Here is a 9,161-nt window from a genome sequence, read left to right on the forward strand (position 1 = left end):
AGAAATTCTGCCCTCCCCCTTTGCTTTTCATGGCATATTTTAAAACTACTTAATTCAAAGAACATCTCATAGGTTTTGAACCTCATTTATCAATAAATAAAATATTACCTTGATTTCAATGTTTCCCACTTTGGTGGTTGATCTGATAATAGGTCTTCCAACCAAAGCTGGGAAGATGTGTTCTGGAAAGTTAGAGCCTGCATATCCACACTTCACAAACTGGAAGAGAGTAAAAGTGGGTTAGTCAAGGTATGTACCATATCCATTTAAAAACAGTATCTGAGCCAGGCTGGTGTGGCTCAGTTGGTTGAGCGTCGTCCCATGCACCAGGAAGTCGCAGATACCTTTTCTGATGAGGGCACATGCTTGGGATGCAGACTCAATTCCCAGTACAGGGGGCTCAGGAGGCAGCCTATCAATGTCTCTCTCTCTCTCTCTCTCTCTCCCTCTACCTTCCTCTCTCTGAAATCAATCAAAACATTAAAAAAATAGATCTCTGAAAAATACCACTTTGCATTTATACGATATTTTAAACTGGATACTTTCAAATTATCTAAACTGGTCGTCCAATCTATCATATCTCGTTTTATTTCCTTTATGGCATTGACTACTACTGGAGTTGATGTTTATTTACCGGAAAACTGATTACTTAGCGCCTAAGTCCCTCACTACAGAGAAAGCCTCAGCAAAGCAGGGAGCTCAGCTGAGCAATTCATGTTGGATCCTGATGCCTCAAAGAGGTCCTGGCACACAGTGGTCACACAAGAAGTATTTGAGCCTTGGCCAGTGTGGCTCAGGTGGTTAGGCATCATCCCATGTACTGAAAGATTGCCGGTTCAATCCCCAATCAGGGCATATGCCAGGATGGCGTGGTGGCAGGATCCCCAGTGGGAGGCATGCAGGAGGCAGCCAATTGATGTTTTGCTCTCACTTCGATCTTTCTCTCTCTCCTTTCCTCTAAAAATTCAATTTAAAAAAAAGTAATATTGAGGGAAATGGACAAATTCAGTCAACAACTATTTTTTTAAAAACTTATTTATTGATTTTATTTATTATTATTATTATATTATTTTTAATATATCTTATTGATTTTTTTTACAGAGAGGAAAGGAGAGGGATAGAGAGTTAGAAACATCGATGAGAGAGAAACATCGATCAGCTGCCTCCTGCACACACCCTACTGGGGATGTGTCTGCAACCAAGGTACATGCCCTTGACCGGAATCGAACCTGGGACCCTTCAGTCCACAGGCCGACACTCTATCCACTGAGCAAAACTGGTTAGGGCATAAAACTTATTTATTGATTTTAGAGATGGAGAGGGAGAGAGAGAAACATTAATTTGTTGTTCCACCCATTTATGCATTCATTGGTTGATTCTTGTATGAGCCCTAACCGGGGAATCTAACCCACAACCTTGGTGTGTCAGGACATTGCTCTAACCACCCAAGCCACCCAGCCAGGGCAACAAGTATTTTTAATAGAGAAATGTTAGAAAATGAACAACAGAGCTAAAGTTTTAATTCTAAAGCATGCTTGCATTCATCTCTGGCAATTCACTTAAGCAACTCATTTTCCAAAATGGGAAAAATTAAATGGAATCTGGACTAGCATCATTAAAATAAACATTTATTAGGCATTTTGGGCTATTAACAGTTGTATATTTAGATAAATGTATTTAGTAATATCAGGTAACAATTTCATATTTAGATAGTGTACTTCTCCAATGAAGGCATATCATTATTGACTTTAATACTTCCATTTTATGCATAAGGAACTGATATACTAGCAGACTTAACAACTACAGTAAAACTGAAAATAGAACCAAGGGTCTTTAAATTCTTATACCAATAATATAGTGGTTAGTCTTATTTTTAAGAGCAGACATTGCAAGAAAAATGCCATTAAAAACTTCAGAGGGGAAGGGAAGGTTAGAAGGGAGGCTGCTGAGAAATGTTTCAGCTTTAGCTGTAACCTTTTGGCAGCACAGAAATAGAAGTTATGCCTCTCAGCCCTCCAGGACTCCATCTTTAGACATACTGTCACCACTGCTTCTTGGTGCTGTGTGGTCCCGACAGAGAGGAGAGCTCTGGAAACCTGGTACCCACTAGTGCAGTGACTCTCTTCCCTTCGGAGCCTACATTTGGGTTCTTTTGTGTAACCTCTCCTGTGTCCTGCCCCTCCCCACTCTAAAATGTGGGCCTCTGGTGTGTGTGGAGGAGCTCTGGGAAAGTGTTCAGGCCAGTTGCAATATATGTTAGGAACAGGCTTTAAAGATGAGTTGAGCTAGAGGTGAGTGGACTTGGGGCTTTGTTTAATCTGCTCTTTGGTGTATGGCAGCACTGCCTTCTGTTCCTGGTGGGGAGCACAGCTCCTTTGTCTTCACTGCCTTCAGAGGGAGAAGATGAGGGACTCCTTGTCCCTGCCAGGGCCATGCTGGGCTCTGCCCCGATCAGAACTAAGTCAAAATCCAGCTCACTTGATGTGAACTGAAATGTTGTGGAAGGGTAGAGAATCTGTTATTGTCCTCGCCATACTGAAATTTCTACATAAATAAAATTTGTCATGATCACCAGCCTAATATAAGCATTAATCATGATTTATATATGTATTCCAAATATAGAAAGTAAATAAAGTTCTTATGTTTACCTCAAAGTATTAAGGAAAATTATAAAATGAATTGACTGAAAAAAGAATCGGTAAGTCTGGGAGAGCCATTTTCAGCATATTAAATGTAAACAAATGATTTAAGTGCGAAATCATAATAGAAGGTGAAGGTGGAAGAGCTTCGGATGGGGCACAAGTCAAGTCCTGGGAAGGCTGATATGCCTCTCCTCTCATGATCAGGCCTCACTTTCAGAATCATGCAACGTGGCAAATCTGTAAACAATCACATCACTCAATGTTTTCTAACTATAACTGTTCAGATGGGTAGTTCATATCTTAAAACTCTTGTTTGAATATATTTCAAGGGACAAAATATTTCCCAAGTGCCTGAGGTAAGAAGACAAAAACTGGGACAACCCCTCCCCACTTGAAACTAGAAAAACAATTGTAAACCTGCTATTCCTGTGCTTTACAAAAAAGGAAAATGTGGCTTTTAATTCAAATTAAAGCTATCACTCACTTGTTAATGAAATTACTCTGCTTAAGTAGTTTATTGCAAGCATTTGCTGCCATAGTAATCTAGTGTTAGCATTCCTACAGGGTATAAGATAATTCGGTCACAACGGCAATAACTGCACTATTTCACATTACTTCAAATAGCTATAATAACACAAATATTATTACAATAACCTACTTCTCAATAAGAGAAACTAACAGACAATCCAGCATTTCTTTTATTGCAAAAAAGTCTGTATTTTAAGAAATCTAAATCTAAACCATGATGTGATGAAATGAAGATATTCTTTCCTAAGCTACTCATTTAGCATCATTTAAACCTTGAAATTCCTCCCCCACTCCAATCATTTTAAGACTTGGAGACTTAGTTCTCTCATTGTGTGTAATAAGTCTGTGTTTAAGAAATAGCTTTTTACCATATATAGTTTCCTTTTCATAGCACTGTGGTTTAAACTGGCTCCCTTACTTCCCACTGAGTCATCAAATGGTAAGAACATGAACACTATAATGTTCTTTCAAGCAAAGATGAAAAAAGAGTTCCTGTATATTTGCTCTAAAAGTATTTTTCCTCTCAAAAAATAAACAGATTTATAAAGCTTCTCTTGGACTTATTTTTTTTTCATATATTTTATTGATTTTTTATAGAGAGGAAGGGAGAGGGATAGAGAGTTAGAAACATCGATGAGAGAGAAACACCGATCAGCTGCCTCCTGCACACCCCCTACTGGGGATGTGCCCGCAACCAAGGTACATGCCCTTGACTGGAATCGAACCTGGGACCCTTCAGTCCACAGGCTGACACTCTATCCATTGAGCCAAACCGGTCAGGGCTTCTCTTGGACTTATTGTATTTTTCTTTATTAATTTTATCTGATAGTACTGGTATATTACTTTAATTTCATAGTGATTATCCTGATCTCAACCAAAATATTCATTCTATTTATTCCAAAGCATTTTACAGGTAAAACCAAATGTGTGTGTTGTGAGGTTTTTTTCCCTTAATCCTCACCTGGGCCAATTTTTTCCATTGATTTTTAGAAAGTGGAAGGAAGCGAAGGAGGGAGGGAAGGAGGAGGGAGGAAGAGAGAAAGAGAGAAAGGGAGACGGACACACACACACACACACAATTGGCTGCCTCCCACACTGACGAGGACCAGGGATGGAAACTGCAACCCAGGTACAGTGCCCTTGACCAGGAATCAAACCCGAGACCCTTCAGTGTGCGGGCAGACACTCTAACTACTAAACCACATCAGCCAGGGAAAATCAAATTTGTTTTTTATTTATTTCTATTCCAAACACTTCTGAATTCAACAAAATAAATTAACATAAGCCAGACAGAGCAGGCCATATGCAAATATAAATGGGAATATAAGTCCTATATAATCCTATATAATAAAAGTCTAATATGCAAATTGTCCCCTCAACCAGAAGTTCTACCGCTCACTATGACATGCACTGACCACCAGGGGGCGGCATGGAACATGGTGGGCGTCCGTAAGGTAATGCGGCGCTGGCAGCAGGCGGCAGTGGAGGTGCTGCCAGCCCTGATTGGCCCTTTGAGGGCAGGACTGTGGCGGAGTGGTAGAGCAGGTGAGCAGGCAGCGCCAGGCCAAGGCAGATGCGAGCGGGCCCAATCGCCCCACCAATTGCCCAGCAGACAGCGACCAGTGTCCATTACAGAGAAAGGGAAAATAGCAATATTAAAATATTTCTTCTAATTATTTTCCTTTCAATGTACATGTGCACGAATAGGTGTACTGGGCCACTAGTGAAAATATAATTATTCTAGCATTATAAGCTACTTTGTATCACTAGACCCTAAAAACTACCAGTCACATAGTAGGCAGGTGTCTTCATTGTGGGTGGTGAACTAACTCACTGCTGATGAAATCACCCACATTTGATAACAGAATACACAACACCAGAGGCCTGGGCAGAACTCTTGAAAGGCATCTAAACCTAAGCAGATACCTATATTTTCACCTATTTGGCCACTCTCAGTGGCTCTATTTTAGGTGGTAGGTTTGAACAATTATGAGAATGAAGCAAATCATTAGAATTGGATGAGTTTTACTCCTCTAGGCTGCCATAATGAGAAACTGGTTGGGGGCTAGTGAGGAAGCAGAACAAGGACCAATAGTCAGCATGTGAGCATAAGAACTCACTTACTCTTAGAGCATTCGACTTAGGGCCTGCCAGAGGAGTTAAAAAAAATCATCAACTTCTCAAATTGCCTATAATTAAAACTTTAAAACCTAAAACGTGTAAGAGGCAAGTTGCTTTAGGGTAAGAACTATTTCCACGAGTTTTTAGAAATTAAATTTGAATATCTTGTTTAATATATCATTGTAAAGAAATTATACCTTCAGCTAACCAAATAAAATCAAGATGACTATAAAAAAGAATATAGAATCTAAGTGTTTCTATTTTTCTAAATTGTTATTTATTATTTTTTTTAAATATATTTTTTATTGATTTCAGAGAGGAAGAGATAGAAACATCAATGATGAGAGAATCATCGATCAGCTGCCTCCTGCACGCCCCCTACTGGGATCGAGCCCACAACCCAGGCATGTGCCCTTGACTGGAATCGAAACTGGGACATATCAGAACTGTCCCTTCATTTGAAGTTGATTATGTCTATAGAAAATCTGAATAAAATTTTAAAATAAGAAATCTAACACCAAATATATTTTTTACTTGAACCAGCTACACTTTTTCCTATGTAGGTAATAGTAACTGATCTTTTCTCTTAAAGAACAAGATCCTTAAATTATTAATTAGAATAAGACTAATCAACAATATACAATCAGCTTCCTAACATAGCTAAACTAATGAAATAGTAACATAAAAATGAGCTCATGGCCCTGGCCGGTGTAGCTCAGTTGGAGTGTTGTCCCATACACCAAAAGGTGCAGGTTCCATTACTGGTCCGGGCACATACCCAGGTTGCAGGTTCAAACCCTGTGGTCCAGATGCATGCTGGAGGCAGCCCATGATATCATCTCTCTCTCTCTCTCTCTCTCTCTCTATCTCTCTCTCTCTCCTTCTCTCTCTCATAAATTAAAAACAAATTTTTCTTTAATGAGCTCACAGTTAACATCCCTATTCTAATTGAGTATCACAAAACACATTACAAATATAGGGTTCATTAGCCTTCAAAAAAGAGGAATCACCCCTCCCCCCACCCCCAAAAAGAGGAATCCAGCCCTAGCTGATTTGGCTCAGTGGACTGAAGGGTCCCAGGTTTGATTCCGGTCAAGGGCCCATACCTCAGTTGCAAGCTCCATCGCCCCAGCCCTGGTCGGGGCGTGCAGGAAGCAATATGTCTCTATAACCAATGTTTCTCTCTCTCTGTCTCTCCCCGCCCCCTCTTCCTTCCACTCTAAAAATTAAAAAAGAAAAAGAGGAATCCATTAAAACATAAATGGCTCAGATTTCTAAAGAGAATTATCTGGCATATTCACAAAACAAAATGCTTTAAATTCAATTTTTAAAGCTTTAAGTTTATATAGAGGTCAACTTGAGACTAATATCTCTTAAAAAGTACCTTTAACTGAGTTTTAACTATAAAACAAATGTTTATAGTTTCTTTTGTTTAAAGATAATTTAACAGTACATCTTGTTAAAAACACAAAGAACATTTTCCCAATAATTAAAAAGAGTCATGAAGTCCTTATCCTTCCCTCACTCCATTATCCCTAGTCTCACAGGTAATCACTATGAACATTTTTTTATGTATCCCTCCAAAACTTTCATATACACACACAAGTCTGTGAACATGTAAGTATTTTTAATAAAGAATACTCACATAACTGGATCATTTTTTAACTTAACAATAAATCTTAGACAATGTTCCATAGCAGTAGATCTGCCTCTTTTTTTTTAAGTATTTCATTTTGTATGATGTCCCATTATATGATAACACCCTTATTACTCAAGACCATTTTTAACTAAGTTCAGATAAAGCTAGTATAATTATTACTTGTAAAAGTTTGTAACAAAGTCCATCAAGGGAAGTATTATGGCAGTGAATATTAGGTCTTTTCCCCTCCTCAACAATCCAATTTGAAAGTTCACGTAAAATCTTTTTTAATTCATATGTCACATTTATGGAAGAAGGGGGAGAAAAGTCACAAAATATGCAACTCTAAAATGGTTAGACATCACTGTAATGTAGGAGAAAATTACCTCTATGGAACTCATCCAAAGTAAGTAGCATTTCTGTCTTCTAATTTGCTGCCTTGGCTGCCCAAAATACATTTTTAAAGCACGGGGGCGGGGGGGGGGGCGCGTTTGAAAGAAACAGCTTTCAAATAATTTCTTAATCAGTGTTTTACTCTGATTTTTACAATTATTTGCGTTTGCGTTTTAGACTCTTAAAGACTAACATTATCTGTAATCTGTATCTAAGGACAAAAACGGGGGGTCCTGGCCCGTGTGGCTCAGTTGGTTGGAGCGTCGTGCACCGAAGGGTCTCTGTTGGATGCCGGTCAGGGCACCTACCCAAGTTTCGGGTTTGATCCCGGGGCGAATGGGAGGCAACCCATGATGTTTTTCTCTCTCTCACATCCATGTTTCTCCCTCTCCCTTCCCCTCTCTCTAAAATCAATAATATAAAATAAAAGCATATCCCCGAGTGAAGATTTAAAAAAATTAAAACCGGGGGGAGGGAGGTGCCAACACGGATGAACTTCCCGCAAGGTCAGCAGAACTAACACTGGGACCCCTTGAGGGTCTGATGTCCCAAGACCATTCAATGGGACATGCAGGTCTCCGCGGAGCCGCCGTGGGCAAAATTCCCGGCATGCAGAACAAAAAGTGAAGTATGCACTCCGATCTGGCCTCTACTTCCCTCAAAAAGAAAAAAAACACTAAACCTCAAAACTGCTAAAGGGCTGAGGCTTGCACTGACAGTACTTCCTTTTTTTTTTTTTCTTTAAACCCGTTTCCTGCCTCCCATTCGGTACCTACACAGGAAAAGGAAGGCCTCTGGGTCTTTCCCCTTTTCACACACCGGCGACCCGGGGTAACGAAGCCCTTCGCGAACACACAAACCTAGTCTTTTACCCTCCGACCCTTTAGCCAAATCGCCGAGCGTGGGGCGTGGAGCCGGCCCCTGCAGGGCAGCAGGCATGGGTCCCCGTGCAGTGCCGGCCTCGCCCGCCGCCCGGACCCGGATGGATGAGGGGGTGGTAAGCTCGGGGAGACCAGGGCCCTCGCTCCCTACCTACATCCACGGAGGCGGAAAGGGCTGCCCCGCGCCCCTTGGCCCGGACGGCCTGAGGGCCCAGGGGTGCAACCCCGCGCGCCCAGGGCCCGGGCGCCCCACCCGGACCCGGGGCCACCGCGGCCTCCCCGTCGGGAGCTTACCCCGGTGCCGTTGTCGCACACCACCACCTTCCTGCCCTGGCTGTCCATCGTCCGCCTGCGAGAGAGCCGCCGCTGCCCCCGACAACCTACAGCCAGCACCTACTGCAGCCGCCGCCCGGAGCTTCCCTCTTCCTCCTCCACCTCTCGGCAGCCCCTCCTAGGCTGTAACTCTCTTCCCTTACCGGAAGTCGCCACTGGCCCGGCCCCGCCCCGCCCCGCCCGTCATTTAACTGACGGCCAGCGCGGAAATTGTGGGGACGGAAAGGAGGCCGTGACTAACAGCGGCCAGGTCCAATAGGAAGCGGAGAAGCTCCGAAGCCCCGCCCTCCGCTGAGGCTCCGGTTCCGCCTTCACGGGCACCGCCCACCCAAGTGACGCTCTGTCTGGTTTCCGGCGCTTCGCCGGCCCAGTACAGTAGACGCCCTGGTGAGCGCTGCCGCCTTCTCTCTAAACAGGCACCATAGGCGTGTAGGGCGCCGCTTACCCTTCCGCGGAAGGCTCAGGCCGGCCACCGGGGCTGTCGCAGGAGCTGGGAATGTGCCGCGGCCAGCGGGAGGGGGAGCAAAGCTGGAGGTCCTTCCCGGGCGCACCATGGAGCAGGGCTTCGTGTGTCCTTGCTTCCGGGACCACTTTCTTCCTGCAGCGCCACCTCTTCAGTGTGTG

The 9,161-nt window shown here is 42.8% G+C and overlaps 1 protein-coding gene across 2 annotated transcripts in view; it reads right to left on the minus strand.

The window, feature by feature from the left end:
• Nucleotides 1-8,692, minus strand: part of ACTR2 (ARP2 actin related protein 2 homolog) — a 39,447-nt gene extending 30,755 nt beyond the window's left edge. Inside the window, exons 1-2 of one of the 2 annotated variants that reach the window (XM_023746279.1) lie at nucleotides 8,499-8,692; nucleotides 109-219 (exon numbers count right to left, since the gene is read on the minus strand). In XM_023746279.1, the coding sequence (XP_023602047.1) occupies nucleotides 109-219; nucleotides 8,499-8,546 (159 nt within the window). In that variant the 5' untranslated portion in view covers nucleotides 8,547-8,692. The remainder of the gene's footprint in view (nucleotides 1-108; nucleotides 220-8,498) is intronic. The other variant, XM_006083272.3, reaches the window with a different exon arrangement.
• Between the last annotated feature and the right edge of the window lie 469 nt (nucleotides 8,693-9,161).

The sequence above is a fragment of the Myotis lucifugus genome, unplaced genomic scaffold (assembly GCF_000147115.1).
Source record: "Myotis lucifugus unplaced genomic scaffold, Myoluc2.0 scaffold_6, whole genome shotgun sequence".
In the NCBI taxonomy this organism is placed as follows: domain Eukaryota; kingdom Metazoa; phylum Chordata; class Mammalia; order Chiroptera; family Vespertilionidae; genus Myotis; species Myotis lucifugus.